Source organism: Vidua chalybeata, chromosome 8 (assembly GCF_026979565.1).
Source record: "Vidua chalybeata isolate OUT-0048 chromosome 8, bVidCha1 merged haplotype, whole genome shotgun sequence".
NCBI lineage: Eukaryota > Metazoa > Chordata > Aves > Passeriformes > Viduidae > Vidua > Vidua chalybeata.
In genome coordinates, this window is record NC_071537.1 from 5,548,621 (window position 1) to 5,567,905 (window position 19,285).

General features: G+C 45.7%; 1 protein-coding gene across 1 annotated transcript; it reads right to left on the reverse strand.

Moving 5' to 3' along the window:
* Positions 1-1,841: 1,841 nt before the first annotated feature.
* BAG3 (BAG cochaperone 3) lies at positions 1,842-18,358 on the reverse strand. Its single transcript, XM_053949677.1, has 4 exons — positions 18,169-18,358; positions 6,808-7,146; positions 4,735-5,115; positions 1,842-3,151 (listed from the first exon to the last, which is right to left on the reverse strand). The coding sequence occupies exons 1-4, from the start codon at positions 18,337-18,339 to the stop codon at positions 2,378-2,380; spliced, it is 1,665 nt and encodes a 554-aa protein (XP_053805652.1). The 5' UTR covers positions 18,340-18,358; the 3' UTR covers positions 1,842-2,377.
* Positions 18,359-19,285: the final 927 nt, after the last annotated feature.

A 19,285-nucleotide genomic window follows, 5' to 3' on the forward strand; every position in this document is an offset into this window, starting at 1 on the left:
CCAAGTCAAGGCAGCAAACAGGCTCTGCACAGAGTAGGTCAGCAGCTCACAGGGAATGAGTGGGAATCTTCAGCTGCTTCCTCCTTGGCCACTCCCTCCTCCCAGCCCGTGTGCAGGATTTGTAGCTATGCTGATGTGTCCAGACATATAAGCTGGACTGGGCGCAGTTTAGTCTTGAGCAAGAGAGGAAACAAAGAGAGACTATGACTCAGAGCACCAGTCTCCAGCTAGGCAGCTCCAGGGCAGCCAAATGTACTTTCCCTTATTAGGCCACATCATGAAACCTCACTGTTTTGAGTTGTACCTAATTCTGCAGTAGTACCACTGACTTTAAGAAGCAGCACTTGACAGAGCGCAGCTCTACCTCCAACTTTGCTTCTTAAAAGAACCCCTTCAGTTGTAATTCAATTTGACTCCACCTACTCTGACCAACACTGAATAATATAACATGAATCAGGCTCCATTAGCAGCAGATGACATGTTAGAAATCTAGCACCTGTTTAGCTCCCTGTAAAAACTACGTTTTTAAAACCATAATCCTAATTTCCACTGTGCCACCTCAGTCAATGAGGTAGTTTTGATCTGGATTATTTTAGTGGTCTACTAAGAGAAACCATTAAAAGACAGGGCCTTATACCTCCCATAGACTTTGCTCAGAGAGCTCAGTTCTAGAAATCTGCAGCTGATTTTTCTCAATTTAAGTATTTTTGTTACATGATGTCAGATTTGTGTCCTCAGCTGAAATGTAACCCTGCACGAGCAATGTGCCACTGAAGTGAGTTCATGCAGGAATTATGCAGGCAGCTGAACTTTCACACCTCTTCTTCTAGAATGCCTCAAATGCTGCTCCCAAAGCTGGAGCAGCCAAAAGGTTACAAGACATTGTGTATTCTCACACGGTGCTGTTCACTATGAAAATGAAACAAAAAGAAGCATCAACCTTCCACCTGCAACTAAGTAGACAGTTCACAGCCAAAATGCTACACATATTGCAGCATAATTTACATGCTATATTGTTACCTTAAAACAAAGAGTGACAGTTCCCAATGACCACTCTCAACCTGCCTATTAAAAAGAAGAGATTTTCAGATGGGCTTAGACCTTTTTTCAAATGCACTCTCATGATTCTAAGTGTAGTTCAGTAATTGATCAATTGCCTTGAGCAGATTTGTTTCAGCATTCATAAATTTGGGGTTCTATGCTGCAAGCATGCTATCAGGTGAAAGAAAATTTGCATTTGTAAAATTAACAAGTCAAGTGTAACTTCTGGATTTCATTTAGGACCCCTTCCTCCCCTGCACCGACTCTGCTGCTTTCATTTCACATGGGTATAGCTGAAAAATGGTTTATCTCTCTTGCTTAAGTGCAAATTGTTAATCCTTTGAACAAAGCATTGCTTAAAACTGTTCACAAAGTGAGAGGAATCCTACTGACTCTATGAATACAAAATGTATTTCTAAACACAAAAAAGTGTACTTCTGCATACAAAATTCTGTACTTGTTAATAAAACAATAGTGACTTTGCAGAAGAAGTTAAGATCTGGAAATTTCTGTAAGACAACCACAGATCTCAATGTTATGAACATTTCTGTCAAATGGTGACTTCCAGGGTGAGGGGGCAGAAATGCTCAGCCAAATTCCTTTCTCAATCCATAGATGTGACACAGCAACAACATCAGAAGGGAGGACATGAATAGAGAAAGGCATGGTTTGCCTTGATGAGAAAACAGCTGTCAGACTTCAACTATAATGCTGCACTAACAAATCTCTGTGTTCACAAGAGTGTATTTAAAACAAATTACTGCCTTTACAGTTCCAGCTTATAAAATCACAAGACTAAATTAGGCTTCCATATTATTTTATTTCCCTCTTAAAATATAGCATTGAAGTCCTGCACACATATAAATATCCCTACAGTTTCTTGCACACTTCCTATCCATCATTACTTAAAGTGCCCAACTGTGAACATTAAAAGTAAAAACATTACCGTTAAGAGTGGCTATACTTGCAGGAGGACTGGTATTCTGACAATGCAGGCCACTGATTTTACAAAAATCACCTGCAAAAGAATACACCTTAAACAACACGCATCAATATTAACCCTGAAGTCATTTTTCTTTTCCATTCAGCTTATCTAAAAGCAATTAATGTACAGGGTTTATTTTTGAAACATGTCTTTTACATAGTGTAAGAATAAAGGATAAATGCATCACTTTCTTTCTAGCTCCCTCCTTTCCCCACAAAGTGTTCACTGTGTCCCAAGCTGCTATGTTGATTAAAACCAGTTGAAAAGAGCTCTGGAAATGCATGCAACTTAAAATTCACTTAAACACACTTTAAGTTATAAAGTCTGAGAGATTTTGATTTCAGCACATGGCTATGGTTCAGTTGGGTTATTGGATGTGTTTGTTGTGGTGGCGAGATTGGTAAACACTTCTTCCTTGGTTTCAGGTTGATGTCTTTCCATTTTGGTTTCCTCTTTAGCATTTTTATTAGTGGTATCTCCCTTGCTCTTGACTTCCACAGGTTCAATCTCCATGATTTCCTGTGGTGGCTTAAACTCTGGCAAATTTGGCTGAAGTCCATCAACTTGAACAGGTTCTGGGACATCTTCTGCTTTCTGTTCAAGTTTTTCCAAAATGGTCTGGACCTTCCTTACACCATCTCTCCTGGCCTGGCGCACATCCGCGCGACCCTCAGGGTCCACTGAGTCTAGGGCTAGCAACTCTTTGGTCAAATACTCTTCAATCATCAAGTACTTTTTGTCAGTTTTCTTGCCTTCAAAGGAGTTGACTGCCTGCTCAAGCATTTGTACTTTCTCCAGAATTGCTTCCACTTTCAAAACACCAGGATGCTTTTGAGGTTCTCCTGTTTCCATCGTCTTCGGCGGCGCCGCTTCTTCGGGAGGAGGCCTTTCCTGGGGAGGAGCAGCCTTAGCAGGGGAAGGAGCCTTTTTATCAGCTTTCTCTGCCATGGCTGGAGGCTTCTGGGGTTGTGGTTTAGGATCTGGTTCTTGGTGGGTGACCTGGATTGGGATATATGTGGAGGGGGCCTCTGTTTCGGGCGGTGGGGCTGCCTTGTTGTCAGGCTTGACTTCAGGAGGAGGGGCTGGTCTTGGTGGCTCCTGAGCTGGGACTTGTTGCTGAGAAACCTGGTGAGCAAGGCAAGTTTTGTGTTGAGACACAACGCTCCTTATTTCCCTCTAAAGAACAAGTAATCTAACATCTAATTTTTTGTACTCCTACCAGTGCAATTTCACACACACGAGATGTTTAATCTTCCCTGAGCTTTGCTGAATTTTACTGTTTTAAACTGAAAAATAGCACTGTGCTGAACAGTTATTACAGTCACCAATCAACTCTCTCAAACATTAAATTTCAACCCACCAAATCCTGCCCATGCTCAGTAAAATCAGTCCCAAAAGCAGGTTTAAAAGACAGGACCTTTGAGCAAAGCCCTCACCTAGCTTAAGTCAGCGAGATTTCTTGCTGAAGAAAGATTTCATCCCCTTTCACCAATTAAGGGCTCATCTTTCTTGAAAAGCCAACTACTTTGAGTTTTAATCACACTTTGGATTATTCTCATCCTATTCTTGTTTTCAGGACATTCCTTTTTTGGTTAGTGCTTATTTTTAACCTTTAACCTATTTACATGCAGAGGTTACTGTGTCAATCTTATTACACTGTAGCAATTAGAGACCATCCTTGGGATTACTCCACTTTTCAATCATCAAATCAGAAATCTCTTGAAATTGAGATTAGTTTTGAAATCTTAGCAGAAAACTGGAATTTATGAGATCTGCATTTTCCTCCCCCTGCTACTCCCCTTAGTTGCTTGGGCATATAAACAGTGATTTTGAAAGATACTAAATCCAGCTCTCATGGATTTAAATGGCTGGAGTAAAATACCTGTATTTTATTTAAAACAAGCACGTAAATGGCCCACACTGAGAATCTGTTACTGCTTTACCTGTTAAACATAAAATTTGATTAGGGAGCGCAAACTCTCACCTACAAAAATAAATTAGCACTGACCTAGATTATGCCATTAAATCTTGAGTCTTCCTTGTTTTGTCCTAACCTGGCCTTTCAAAACTATTAACCTAATTCTGCTCCTGTCATTTTTAATGTGAAAAAATCTCCAGAGAGGAAATCAAGGCTTCTTTCTGTACATACCCCCTTCCACACACTCACAGTTGTCTAATTCCCAGTAGCCTTTTAATTGTAGTTTTAGTAAGAATTCTAACATGGAAAAAATGTTCAATGAGCAGCAGGTTCTATGACCAAGAACATGCTTCAAGTCACAAGAATAAAAAGCTCTGGATTTTGCTTATCCTCTTTCTTCATAGCAAAAATTACTTTGTGTATCTGATGCTATCCCCTAAATGGTTCTGAGACATCAGTGAAGTATATTTACATAGATGTCACAAATCCCACAGACCTGGTTTTCGTCTCATAAACATAATGCAATATCAGTGACCTCAGTGTAATTACACCAAATTATACTCTGACAAGAGAAGATTAAATTGTGTGTTAAATCATATTTCAGTGATCCACCACAGTCCTGACAGGTAGAAAGGCAACTTGCTGCTTATCTCAGGATCTCCCAGGCTGTTTAAATCTAGCAGTGGAGACTGCTTTAGGTGTTCTCATGTATGTGTTAGTACAAGCTCATTTTCCAGCTCTAGCCACGCTCAGGTCCCTGGCAGGTGAATCACTTCCCCATTCTACATACCTGGGGTCTGTCTACTACTGTCTGCACTCGGATGGGAGCTGGGGGCTGCATCTGGGTGCTCACTCTGGCCGGGGAGCTCTCCCGACTGGAGGAGCCTCTCTGAGCCACTCGGAACGGAGACTGCGCTCGCGCCGCCTTGGGCTCCCGCTCCTCCGGCTGGATTTTGTGGAACACTGGCTGGTGGGCTTGGAACTCGCTCTGCTGGGCAGGGTAGTGGGTCTTCTGTGCCTGGTGGTAGGCTTGTGCTGGCTGACGTGGCATATTTTCATGGATCACAGGGATTGGAATATAACCGCGAGGAAGCGGATGGCTCCCCGCGTTGGGTCTGCCAGAGGTCTGAGGGGAAACTGTTGGAGGGTCAGATGCTCCAGGAGGTTGAGGCTGCCATGAAAACAAAAAGCCATTATTAAATGTTAACCATCGTGTGTTCACAATACTTTTCATTTCTAAAGAGAAAAGGGGGCAAGCATCATAGAAACTGAACTCGTGTTTCCGGCATGCAAGGACTCCATTTCCCTGGTTTTCTGGCCAAGAGCCTCACTAGACAAACCACATAAGTTGTGAGAGCATCATTATAACAAGCAGGAACCTGAGCTACAGCATTCCCAGCCCTGAAATGAGCAGGGAGTGGATGCTCAGTCAGAATGTTTGCTGCTTTTGCATGGCTGTTCCTGTCTAAACCTGTTAAATTTGAGGTAAACTAAGCAAACAAATTACGTGCTGGAGACAAGCCCAAACCCCTAAGAGCACACAGCACTGACTTCTGATCCTGGCCACACAAACAGATTTTGTATGTTTTGTTGGGGTTTTTTTAGAGCACGTCATTAATTTGGTGATGCAGATATGGCTAATTCCCCTTTGCCCCCTCTCCTGGAAAAGGCCAGACTGGAGCTGCAAGAGGAGAGTGCAGGCAAGGCAGGAGTGAAGGGGAACAAGACCCCTCTTCTGGTGCTGATCAACTGCTCAGCTGCCCACAGAACAGCAGGAACCCTGGATAAATAAATGATGGTTTGCATTACAGCACCCATCAGTGGCACTACTGGTGGCACTGCTGATGTGCAGTGGAGGGTCCCCAACACAGGCTCTGGTCACTTGGCACCCACACTGCACTGCCTGAGCGTGTAACAGCAAGTTCTGAGGTCCTCTCTCCCTGGTTATCTCCATTAAATGGCATAGAAGACACATTCCTAAAGCCACTCTGCCGACAGGGCAAAGCTGTACACAGCTGGGAGAAGGAAAAGCTGAGCTTGTTGTCTTAGACAGGCATGGTTAGTCAAGACAGCTGAGAAACCTGCCAACAGGATTTTAATTACATTCTTCAAACTCCAAATGGGTTGCAGAGAAGATGCCACCACTGTTGAATTACAGACTTGATATGTTTTCAGCTTGGTGAAGGCTGTGTTTCCTGCTCATCTTACTTTGAATAAAAATGAGGTTTATATTTCCATATATTGCAAGAATACCAATTTGCTAATTCTCTACAGAGAGCAGGCCAAAAATCCCACCTTCTAAAACACAAAACAAGCAGGGTGACATTTTTTCAAAGAATTTCATAGTCTGAAAATATTTTCACATGCCACTGAAGGACAAAAATACTTTACAACTCACTTCTAAAGCTCCATATATGTAAATCCATTTCATACAACCGAAATTTGCAATTAGGAAGCAAAGATCCTCTGAAGTGGCCTGGGTTGTTAGCTGACTGGACACTTGTCTCTCCCACTTTGTTCACTCAGTTTGACTCATGGGGCAGAACACAAGAGGCCTGTCTGCATGCTCCACTTGTGGGGGAACCTGTGCAAACCCTAAAAAAAGCCCTCCCCTGCCACAGGGCCTGCTCAGCTCTGCATTTATCTCTGCAGAATCATTCCAGAACAGAAGCGGGTGACGCTAGGAAAAAAAACCCCATACATATTCACGCTGCCATGACTGTGCACTTTCAGTACCCTGCAAGTGTTGGGGAAAACACAATCCTGCGGGGCGAGCCGGGCGTTCTGAGCTCCCCGTGTGACATTCAGGCCATAAATGCTGCAAAGAGCGCTGCAAGCAGAGCCCAGCGCTGCTGACGCTCACCTCAGGCCCGTGCGTGGCCGGCGCCGCCGCAGCTGCCGGTGTCTGTCCACATTGTTTATCGGCCGCCGCGGCCTCCGCCGGCGACTCGGGGCCACCATAGCCCCCCCTGAGGGGTGCCTGAGCCTGCCCCGGGGCGGGCACGGCCTCTGTCTTGTACCTCTGCAGGCCTGGCTGCGGGGAGGAGAAGCAGGGGTGCTGCTGCCGGCCGTCGATGCCCTCGTGGATGACGGGGATGGGGATGTAGCCCGCCCGCAGCTTGGGGTAGCCCACGTGTCCTTCTCGGGCCGCCGGCTGCTTGGGGCTGTCGCGAGATGGGCCATTTGCTGAGGACTGGCCTTCCTGCAAGGGAGAACAGCACAGAAAACAGCTTGTTGGTAGCTCAGTAAGCGTGACAAGAGAAAGCTGCCCTAAAGGTCTGTGCAAAAAGCAGCATCAGATGCGTATGAGGAGCTCAGAGCCTCTCAGGCCTGTGCAGGGCAGCCAACAGCAGGTGCCAACACTGCAGGAAAGGGGAGGAAGCTAAAAAGCCTGCTTATGTGTGGGGCTTTTCAAAAGCATTCACTTGTTCTTTGAAATACCTGCTTAATTCCACCTGGATTTCTTATTTACCATCACTACCACTTAGCCACCAGCCCATCCTCTTCAGAGGGAGCTCATCCAATTCAAACAAGTACCAACGGGACCAAAGACATTTCCTCAGCACCTCTCAGAACACATCTGAAAAGACACTTGCAAAGATGACTAATCCCAACAGAAGCACAGATTTTGTTGGTATCATTCTCCCCACTGGCTATTTGAAGAGATACTGACACTGCACGCTGAAAATGTATTGACTTCCAGCTAAGGAGGATCTGGTTCAGTAAATATTGAAGGAAAGGGAAGACAGAATATCTTAACAAAGAGGAAAACACTGAAAATCAAGATTTAAAAATCCCTGTGTTGTCTGAGAAAACTCACTGGACAAAAAGCTCTGGCAAGGGTGGAAGTGGTTCATACTAAGAGCCCTCACAAGTCCTCTAGTAAGTTCTTCCTGCACCGGTCATTCTATTTTGAGACCCCACGAGGGCCAAGTTCCAGATGTATCTCTAAGTCAGATCATATAACAAGCACCTCTGTCATTCAGAGGGTAATGTCATTATTCAGTAAGAGGAGAATTTAATAAGGGGACATATGGTGCAAGTGTTGGAAACCCTATTTTTAAAGAGGTGTTTAAGCTGCAAAAATATTTCATGTTGCTCCTGTACACATTAACATACTAATTCATCAGGAATTCACTGTTTTACCAACCAGATTATCAGTGTTCTTCCTATACGATAGTATCACCTTAAAAACTGATTTCTGAGATTTCCTCTGAGCAATAAAACCGTAGAGAATCGAGGCTGTTATTTATGTAAACTAACAAAGACAAAAAACACTGAAAGGAACAAGTTCAAAGTCTGAGCCCCACTGTTCCATTTCCTTTTACTCATTAAAAAAAAAAAAAAAAAAAATCCTCCACAAAGGAAGAATTCTAGAAGAGGCACAGAGGAGAGCCAGGCCTAGAAAGTTCGCAGAGAGAAGCAGTCTGAAGTTGGTTTTCCCAGCTGCAGAACAAGGATGATCTCATGCCAACGTCTGCACCGGGATCCACGGATGAGTCATTTTAAATTCACCCTACCAGGAAACCACATTCCCCTGCTGCACACAGGCTGGCAGGGGCTTTCAGAACCCCACACACCGACACACACTCGCTCTTTCACCTTCCACCACCAGCACAACCCTGGCCCCGCAGCTCTGCTGGGATCCAGAGGGACGCGGTGGTACGTCAGCAAACTGCATTTGCCGGAAAATAAAAAAAAAAAACAATAAACCTGAGGTGTGCTCAGCTGACAACAATGTGAGGCCGTGCTGGAGCCAAGCGTGTGTCAGAGCCTGGGCTGGGAGGGGAGCCGACGATTCCCAGCGGGAAGCAGCACCTTGGTGCGCTGACTCCGGGCATTCTGCGAGCGCCAGCTGCTCGCCAGCGTCCCCGCTGCAGTAACCCGAGCAGCCACCCCACCTACAGCCACAGCTCCCACCGCTATAAAAAGGAGATTCCCTCACTTCCACATCTCTGCGGGAAGGGTTTAGGAGCTGGGTGGGCCTGCAGCAGCTACAGGTGCTCTGGCATGAGAAGGTGGTGGCAGCCAAAGCTGCTCCGCCCCACCTGAGGAGGGGAAGAACAGAACTGCCCAAAGGGAGGGGCTGTTTTGGGGTCTGCATTGTCTTTGATGGCTTCATTTGGGGAGAAGATCTCCAGTTTTCTGGAGTGCCCCACTATGATAAATCATTCAACATGGACAGTGTCCCACTCCCCCCACCCTCCATGAACCCCCCAAAGAGTCCAGCCATGGGCTTCCCCTCCCTTGCCTTCATGTTCAGACCCGTGGGGCTGCCCTTGTTTTGAACCTTCTCAGCAATCTGAGAAATCTGCCACTGCAACTTAAGCCCTGCTAGGAAATACAAAAGAGGCAGCCCAAAACTAAGGCATAAATCAGGTTGGACTGCTTTTTCAAAGCATCCAGTTTATAAGTTAAGCTTCTGTCAATACCTAAGGGGTTTTTGTTTTGTTGTTTTGTGTTTCTTGTAATAGACTGTCCTTCCATGATTTCTCACGTATTCTTACAGCTTCAGACAACCTGTGCTGCTCCTGTGGAAAGTTAGTATTTCAAACAGGTCCTTTGTTGCAGGCTTTTTTCCCCTGTAGTCAGGTCTAACCACAGAGGCCTCAACTGTGCAGTCATACTGGAACAGCTCTTGCTAAAAGAGCAAATGCAGCGTCCTTGTTTTTCCCACCATCAGTGGCTCCGAGGCACAGATCAGGTTTAGGAAAGGTGCTCTCATCACAACTGCACTTCCTCATCTACACTGTCCCCTTCAACACTTAATTAATACTTAACTCTGCAAACAGTTGCCTACATTAGCCTGCTTGTATCACCACATCTTTAACATTCTTTCTTCCCACCGTGGTACAATCACAAACAGGGACAATCCAGGTATTCTGAAAGTCCCATCACAGGGGAATGACACCACTGAGGAGGCCCTGGGTTTGGGGAGATGCTGCCAGTGGTTTGGGTCTGTGTTTAGTGAGAATCTGACACAGCAGCGAGTGAGTGCAGATCCCAATGTCCCTGTCTCCAAACTTCTGGCCAAAGCATTCTGTTCTGTGCAGGAGAGCCTGTGTTTCCAGCCTGGACAAACAGGTTCTGGAAGAGTTCAGGAAAAGCTCAGGTGTGCCCAGGGACAATGTGCCAATGGGGAGGAATGGACTCAAGCTCTGGAAAAGTCACCTTCACACTACATTAAAGAAATTCACAGATTTCTTCCTAATGCTTTAATTCCACAGAACAGCCAGCACAACAAAAAGTAGCCATTTTTTGGTTTTATTTGCCTTCTATCACATACAGTTCTTGCTCATTACATTAACAAACCTGTTACCTGAAAGAAGTCCAGAGCTCACATTTAATTCAAATCTGCACAGAGTGACCAACAAATGACAAGTCTTAGTCCATCATCCTTCCTGGTTTAAGTATACAAAAACAGGAACCAAATTCAGGTTTCTGCATTAAAACAAAGTGAAGCAAATTTCTCCTGCCCTCATCTAAGGAAATAAGATGTTCCTTAAAACTGAGAATAGCTACAAGCAGCAGAGTATCAACTAATTTTCACTAAGTACCAGGACTGACTATCAGCAATCCCAGCTGTGATTACACACTCAATTTACCTTGAAGAGAGAGAATCCCTCAAAAGGAGGGAGCACAAAAAAGCAAAAACTGCCTTGAGCAGCTCGGAAATTTTCACGACAGTTCCAATTGACACTTCAGGTAGTCTCAAATACACGCAGGAACTCAAACCTGATCCAGCACTTCAGGAGATGCTGAGGTAAGCCATCACATCCAGGCAAATGAGAGGTTTGGCCCAGCTGCAGGAGGGACAGTGGAGCTGTGCCTGAAGATCTGCTCAGGAGCAGGGACAGTGCTCACAGCTCTCGGGACGAGCGTTTCTGTTGTGAGGCCATCACCAGGATAAATAAAGGTGCAGCCAGCACGAGTTGTGCAACTGGAAAAAACACTTCATCCCCCCACATCCTACTGCTGGCTTCCCGTGGGAAGGGCACTGTCAGGACTGACACTAAAATCCTCCAACTTGCTCCCATTTATAAATGGCTTGAAGCCATGAGCCACTGGAATAAGAAAAGTGACAGCAAGAGCAAAAGCACAACCTTGCACCAGGGTTCCCAGCAGAGCTGTACTATCTAGAGTGGATAATGGCTAACTCCTAGTGTGCCCCAAGTCTGCTCAAGTGTTATTCCAGACCCAAACACAGAAACCTGCAAATTCAGCCACTGCTGATGCCAGCAAATTGCCACTGGAGTTTTCCAAGACAGCTCTACTGTTCAAATTAAATTTGTCAAAATATTCTGTATTCACGTTCAATGACTTGAATAGTTGTATCAAATTCAGAATCTCCCTTTTGAGACACCTTACATAATACATTTGTCATTCCTCCAATACTGAACTAGGCTACAGAATAAAGTCTAAAAACCTCCTTTGTTGCCATTGCACTCCTGCATTTTTCTTAACCTGTACTGATATTATTTGCAGTACAGTCAAATCAGTCTCTAAAGCACATGTTAGTCACACCTGTAGTACCCCTGCAGCTCTTGCAGAGCAGCAGTGCAAGTATTTAAATTGCACTGGTTTTGTAAATATTATCTAGCAAGGGGAAAACAAAATTTGCCAACGCTGCCAAGAGATTAAACAACTTCTCTGTATGCAAACAGATGGTCCACTGACTCCAGTGTCGTTCTGAACTTGTAAACTGCTGCTATAGAGTACCACACAAACAATTATTCTGGTTGCTCAAATGACTGAGAAATTACCAGTACTTCAAAAAATCTTACTTGAGAACACACCTTTCATAACTTTAAGCCCAAATCCCATCTATTTAGGAAGAAGGGAATAGCATTATTCTGTTCTTTCACCATCAAATACAGCAATATAACCAAAATGAGTGATATAGCAGCCAAGTTTCATTCACACACTTGCTCAAACCTGTATTTTACCAGAAACTGCCATGAATAACAAAAAAAAGCCAGTGGTACCCATTATTCAATTTAAGAATGAAGTAGCTATTCTATTTATTAAAGAAAATACAGCTTTTGTCATAGAAAGGCAAAACTTTAACCATTGGAATTAGATTCCACATCCACTTGTACTTTACTTCTGGCCAGACCTTCTTTCCTTCTTTGTTGCACGAACTACAGAAGTACTACACAACCTTTGCTACCAATAGAAATCAACATATCCCAAGTATTTCTCAGAAGCTCCTCATGGCTGCTGTGTGTTTGAACACATTGACAGCACAACATCAGCATGAGCTGGTTTTTACTAACACTGCCCAGAGAACTACATGAGTTGCAGGGTACCCAGTGATTTACTCACAGTGCTGACTCCAAACTTCTTACAGCCCTGCCTCAGCTGCTGCAGACATTTGCATTCTCACCCTTTTACTCACAATTTGTGCTTAAATATATAGACTGAGCACATAGGCATTTGAGCAAGATATCATTAGCTAATGACTGAAGGGAACCATGAATAAGCTTAGTTGCATGAGCTGTCTCAGTAGGACTCCGTGTCAGTCGCATCATGTAACCCAATTACAGGCCAAGCTGCTTTTGATGTTCTACTTGCTGAATGCTGAGTTTTATTTCCCAACATACACATGTGTAGGCAAACAGGCCTTTTGTTCTCTCTTGTAATTATCAAATTGTATTATACAAGCATTACATTAACATTTGCTCTAACCGATGCCATTAGAAATAAATAAGCACCATTAAAAACTGAAGGAGAAAACTAATCCTAAACTCTTCAGGACAGAGAGCCTTAATGGAGCAAATATGTTGGCTATCTTGCAGCTCAATCTTGTTCCAGGAACAAAACCTGTCCTCTTTTAATCACTAGGAAAATTCTTTCTTGAGCTGAAATGCTTTGGTGCAGACATGACAACACCTGCCCTGTGTGCCCATGAGTGGAAGTTGGCACTGAAAGCACCCGATGGGCCAAACTGAACACGTCTGAGAAAGAAACAATGAGTGCTCTTGGAGAGCTGGGATCACCACCCACCCCGCCAGCTTTAGGGGATGGAGTTAGAGAAAAGCCCTTCAGAGTGCTAAGAAATATCCTTGCCAAGGGGGATGAGAATGACACTTTATTCAGTTATTTCTGTTCACTGCCTCATTACCTAAGAAACAGGTGGCCAAACTGTTGCTTTCCTCTTAGTTATGACCCAGGAATCTGAAATACATCAGAAAGCATAAGCCTCAAAAATTAGCAAAACAATGCCTCATAAAAAAAAAAAAAGAAAAGAATAAGCAGTTAATGGTTGAAGAGTGGACTGTGAATTTCAGTTTATAGTCAGGCTTCACATTTTCATCTAAAATTTAATTTTGTACACAGCAGTTTTCTTACTTCACTTCCTTAAAGAGCAATTTTCCAACATTATAAGAGCACTTGCACATTGCACCTCTTTTATTAATTATAAGGCTTTGCCATCAACCATAAAAAACACACTTTTGTGCTACTCAGCCTACTGGTTAATGTCAGACAAGTCTCTTCCCCACCCCATGCCTGATTTTCCTGTCAGTAAAACCAAGAAGGAAAAATAAAAATAATCAAACCAACAGCTTCTGCAACTTATTTAAGATACAGCATTTCTTTTTGCCTGTAATTAAGTAATGTGATCTGTGTGAACAAGCCATTTCTTCTCATTTACATTTACCTTGGCATGAAGAGAGACCACAGCTCACCTATAGAGTGATACTGTCTGCACACCCCGAGGTATAAGGGATTGTTACCTGGCCCTATCATGGTTCAAGTGGGAACAATTCTATTTCTGCCACGCAGTCATGGAAAAGTTCTGCCTGTGCATACAAGTGTTAAAAATACAGTTCCTAGGTAAGAATGCTGCCACCTGGCACAAGTATTCTTTGTCCTTTAGATAAGGGGCACACGGTGCCTCTGTGTAGGAGTTACACAGAACCCTGCAGCAGCTTCTCTGCTTTTCCTCTTGCATTATCTCCAGTATCATTTCCTCGTGCTCCTGTCTCTTATTTCCGATTAGCCCCACCCCTTGTTTTCAGGTTAATTGATATGTCCATAAGTTAACTCCCTGCTCACCACGTTCTGACAGGTGACAGTTTAAATAACTGCACCAAGCAGCTGCAGGGAATCTGGGCAAAGCCAGGACACAACCCTCCAAAAAATCCCCTACTGATAATTTTACCACTCCTACCTATTAAGTCTTTTCTGTACAGTACCTTTTTAATCCAGTAACTAACTTATTAGCCTGACAGAATGCACATCAGCATTAGGAATGTAAAAACACTGCAGGTGGAAGAAACCTTAAATGTTACTAAGCTGACCTCACACTCCCTTCCCCCTGAGGAGAACCACTGTGAGAGGTGCAGCTTCAGAGAGGCTGTTCTGACCTCTCAATGCAATTTCTAATTTGGTCTACCAAGGATTTTTCAGTCAACTTGACCACAAGAAGTCAGCGCTCAAAAATAAGCCCTCTGCTAAAGAGATGTGAATTGAGTGACTTCAGACTTATTTGGGGAAGCAGAGAGAAAAGAGATGCAACAGCCATGAAGGGAGAGGATGGAAACTTAGGTGTAGTCAGTTGTTCCCCAGAGAAGCATCAGCAGCAGGGTGAGATGGCTTCTTCTTCCTTTGTTTAGCCTGTGCAGTCATTGCTGCAGCCAACACTTATCGTAGATCACTTTTATGGCTGCTCCCTGACTCGTGCCTGGCTGCTGCAGCTTTTATCTCCAACCCAAGGCACCGGTGAGCTATTGATCACTCCAATATCCATCAGTGAAGCTCAGCACAGTCAATTCCTTGGGTTTATTTTTAGCTGCATTATTTCCCAGGGGGTTTACTGCATGTGGAAGCAACACATAGAAGGGGCATTGATAAATACCTATACAAACCTTCTTTGTTTTCTTCTTTAAATGCAATCTATTTTTATTGACACTTTGGGGAACACCAAGTTAACAATTTAATGCCATAAGACAATCCTGCAGGAAGTATGCAGAGCTGTGATACCCTCAGTTCGCACAGAAAATAACTACAACAAATAAGCATAGGAAATGAGTAATTCTATCAAAAAAAAGGACGAGTGACACTGCTAATAAACACATTTTTTACTAGATGTATATACCTCTTCACAGTATTGATTGTGCCTTACTCCTTAAATGTCTTACAGTTAATTAATCAGATCCTTGAAAGAAAATCATTAGTCTACCAAGAAGCTTCATTAACAAATATTTTTCTGTCATTTGCAAAGTCATCCCTTATTTCTCACTGAAACAACATGAGATTTTTCCCTTTATCTCATGAAGGGCTCCCCAGTCCAACCTTATGCTGCAGTGATTTCTTACACATAACAGAAACAAACATGCAGAAGAATACTCATCCTTCAGGCCCGTAAAAAAAAAAAAAAAGTCAGACTGAATAGGGAAATAACCAAGAGCCATCTGAATTCACAAATGTACCTAAAATACAGAGTTAAATGCAAAAACAAGATCTGGTTTCGTTGCTTTCAAATGGCTTTGACATGGGTTACAATTTCAAAAGGGCCACTTCAACTTTTACCCGATTATGTATCTGGCACAGATTCCTGCAGCCAGCATGGCTACACTGATGTTAAGCCCAGGGTAAGTGAGAAGGCCAAGATCAAGCACTTGGGAACAACAGGACTTTGTAACGACACTGTCTCAGCTATATTCTTACCTAGCTAGAAAAGCTCAGTTAGCCCTAGATCTGTGCTCCAGTCATTGTCCACTTAAGAGTGCAAATCCTCATTTCATTGCCTAATCTTTTCAGAAAGGGAACAAACATTCGCAGACAGAATATTTGTGGATTTAGTGCAAGACCACCTCAAAGGTGGTTAAAAAAATTCTAATTTCACTGTCATATTTCAGTGAAAGCAATGCAGTGATGGAGTCAGCACAAGTTTGAGCTTTGTATAATCATTCTTGAAAAGGTGCATGAAATCTGACACATGCAGTCAGCTTTTGTGATTCTCAGATCACTTTTAAAAGCCCCAGGTTCTCATTTGAGCTAGGCTGAGAATAATGAAGGAAATCAGAAAGATCTCCCCATCAAATCTTTTTTTTTGCTTTAATCTGTGGTTATGTCCTTCCTACCTGTTTAGGTATTAACAAAAGTCTGGCGTCTTCAAAAATCCTTGTTGGATTTGAAAGTCAATGTCAATGGGTAATTTGCCTTCCTTGGCATTGCCCAGCTAAGAGAACATTTAAAAAAAGACATATTTCCCTTGGGCCTGATTCTAAGATTCTTTTGCTAACTAGTATCTGTCCTTGTGAATACACTGGTACTCAAGAAACTGATGATTTCAGCAGCTGTCCATGAATTCCAGCAGATACATTTAACTCGAGGCTCTGATAAATGGCTGTGTGAGAGCAGTTACACAGAACTTCTACCACCGTAAACTGGAAGACTTTTTTTAGCTAGAAATCCCAAAAAACAACAGCTCATCTCTAGAGGCATTTCTCTCTCCCAGTGAACAAACCCAAAGCACACGTTCCTGCTTACAGCGAGGAATAACAGATTTTCCTGTTTGGAAAAGAGTATGTCCCACAAAAGCTGTTCAAAAGCAAATACAGCTTTTTGTACCTGTGACAGCCCTTGCAATTGGCAGAAGAGGCACTTCTCATCACCACAGATTTCACACGAGATAGGGGTGAAAATTTGTTTTGTTTCAGGCACCCACTCAAGCAGAGGGCTGATCCACCAGACAGCTTCCAACTCTCTTCACACAATTATTGAAAGCAGCTTGAATCTGACTATTCTGTTAAATGGGTTAGTCTCAAGTGGTATTCCTGGAACAAAACCCTTTCAGTAAACAGCACACTTTTCTTTTCAAGTACATTCTGTGGTTATAAAAAACACACTATTTTTATTTTTACTACCATAACAACAAATGTTAGCAGGTGCCTCCAAAAAGGAGAGAAAACACTTTTTCCTATGCTAGTCTCAATATTCTTATTTTCAAATTGCATTTTTCTAAGACCTCTCTGTATTATTACTAAAATTTATTTATAGACCAAATGAACTAGCACTTAGAGAGCTGCAAAGGGGGTTAATTTGTGATAGAGAAATACATCCCTTCCTTTCCGAGGCCAGCTGCTCTCACACCGAGCTTTCAGTCACGGTCTGCGCTCGCAAACAGGGCAATTACTATTTTAAGAAACGGTAAATTCATAAAATAATTAACACTTCTTGAGCGCGTCGCTCCTCACGTTGTACGGGAGGCAAGGGGAGAAAAACTTTCAACAGCGGTGCAGCCGCATCCCGCGGCCGCTTCCCCGCTGCTGCAGGGACCCAGAGCCCCGATCCTGCTGTCCCCCGCCTCACCGGGGCTCCCGCAGCCCCGACCCCGCTGTCCCCCGCCTCACCGGGGCTCCCGCAGCCCCGACCCCGCTGTCCCCCGCCTCACCGGGGTCGCCCCGCAGCAGCCGCTGCTCCCGGCGCGGCCCCTCCCCGGCGGCCGCCGGTCCCGGGCTCCGGTCCAGCCCCGCTGGGCTCCGTGCCCGGGACGTGCCCGAGCCCCCGGCCGGGAGGGACGCCCCCGGAGCGCGGCGGAACCGGGCAGCGCGGCGCGCCCCGGGTTACGCGATGCTCCGCGCAGAGAAGCGCGCCCAGACCCCGGGGAATCGCTTTCCCACCGGGCAAATCCTGCTTGGCTCAAGTTTCCAGCACTTTCTGCCCACAGCCGCCGCGCTGTCGGGTCAGAGCGCTGTATTCCCCCAAGGAACGGGCTGTGTTCCCCAAAGGCCGGAGAACCCGACCCGAAAGGGTCATTCCGCAGGGCCCCGGCCGCTCTCCCCTCCGCGCCTCTCCTTCCATGGACATATTTGGACTGAGATGCGGCTTTTCCCCGAGCGTGCTTCGGAACAAAACCGGAGCGGCAGCTGCCGGCAGAGTTTGGGACCAGGGAAAAGAAAACGGGGAAAGAAAAAAGAAGTTGGAGCCCGAGCCGGATCTCTCCTTTTTTAAAGGCATCCAGCGTTCGGGCAATTCACAGCTGAAAAATAAATCAGGTTCGCCTCTCCCCTGGCAGGCCGGGCGGACTTAACCAACTTTAAATAAACATTACAGGACCGAGGTATCAAATGATTGAATGCACAAAAAAGGGACTGCAGTGCGTCAGAGACAAAAGGCAGCTCCTGCCCTCACCGCATCGCCACGCGCGGGGGGAGCGCGGCCCCCGACCCCCCTCGCCCCGCCGGGACACCCGGCCCGGGCACCCCCGCCCTACCTGCGGCGCTGCCCGCAGGCGCGGGTCGCTCCAGGTCGTGGTGCGGCTGTTGTGATCCACGAAGAAGGGCCAGCCGGTCTGCGGGTCGATCTTGATCTCCCAGCCGGGGGGCAGCGGCTCGGCGCTGCCCTCCATCTGCGGCGGCGGCGGACTCTGCGCGGCGGCGCTCATGGCGGGGCAGTGCCCGGGGGCCGCGCCGGCCGCTTTATCCGCCGCGGGCCGGGGGGCGGGGGCGCGGGGCTGGAACTGTCTGGAAACGGCGGCGCGGGAGGCGGCGGCGGGGGAGGGACGAGAGGCGGGACGCGGAGGAGGAGGAGGGCGGGGGACGGCCGAGGAGCCGCCGGCTGGAAACTTCTGGCTGTGTCCAGCGCGGCTCGGCAGACCCCCGGGGTACCGGGAAGGGCTCGCTGGGAACGCCCCGGGAGCCGCAGGCGTCCCCGGGACGGCGTGGCCGGCTCTGTGTGCAGCGAGGGCAGGGCTGCTCGCCACCGGCACCGCGGGGTGAATGCACCAGCCGAGCTGCCCCCCTGCTCCGGCCGGTCCCTGCCGCGCCCCGAGCCCGTCCTTGGGCAGCCCGCAGCCCTCCGGCACTCTCGCAAGGCAGCTCCTACTGCCCCGTGCCCTGAGCGAAAGATCAACGCTCCTCCCCAGAACGCCCTGCCCCGTGACTGATAATTCGAGGTTATGGCAGCTAAACAACAAAAATAATGCTTTTTAAGTGAGGGTGTGGGAAGGCGTTGCTCTTCGGATTCAACTGGCTTGAACTTTATCAGCACTTTGCAAATGCGTGTCTCAGTTCTCAGTTTCACTTAGAAATACACCTGAAGGCAAAGAGTGTGTCTGTGAGGTTTAAAACAGTGGCTCTCTCATGGGTGCTCTATCAGCATGTCATGCACTCAGCGGGTTTGGTTGGAGGTAAGTGTGCTTCACAACTACACCACTCGCAGTCATCTGACAGTCACAGGAGCAGCCACAGATGCCTGTTGATAGTTACTCTAAGTAGAAGAGTAAATGCACGGTGTCCCTCAAACACAGAAGTTACCTTCTGCAAAGCTATTTGCTTAAAGGAAATCAAAGTATGAATCCCTCGGAGGTTGATGCTTATTACTGAAGTATC

Excerpts from the sequence above, each read along its gene's own strand:
- BAG3 (XM_053949677.1), bottom strand. The coding sequence starts at position 18,339 with ATGAGCGCCGCCGCGCAGAGTCCGCCGCCGCCGCAGATGGAGGGCAGC. Across the intron at positions 7,147-18,168 it reads GCCTGCGGGCAGCGCCGCAG|GAAGGCCAGTCCTCAGCAAA; the intron begins GTAGGGCGGGGG and ends TCTCCCTTGCAG. Across the intron at positions 5,116-6,807 it reads CGGCCACGCACGGGCCTGAG|CCTCAACCTCCTGGAGCATC; the intron begins GTGAGCGTCAGC and ends TTTTCATGGCAG.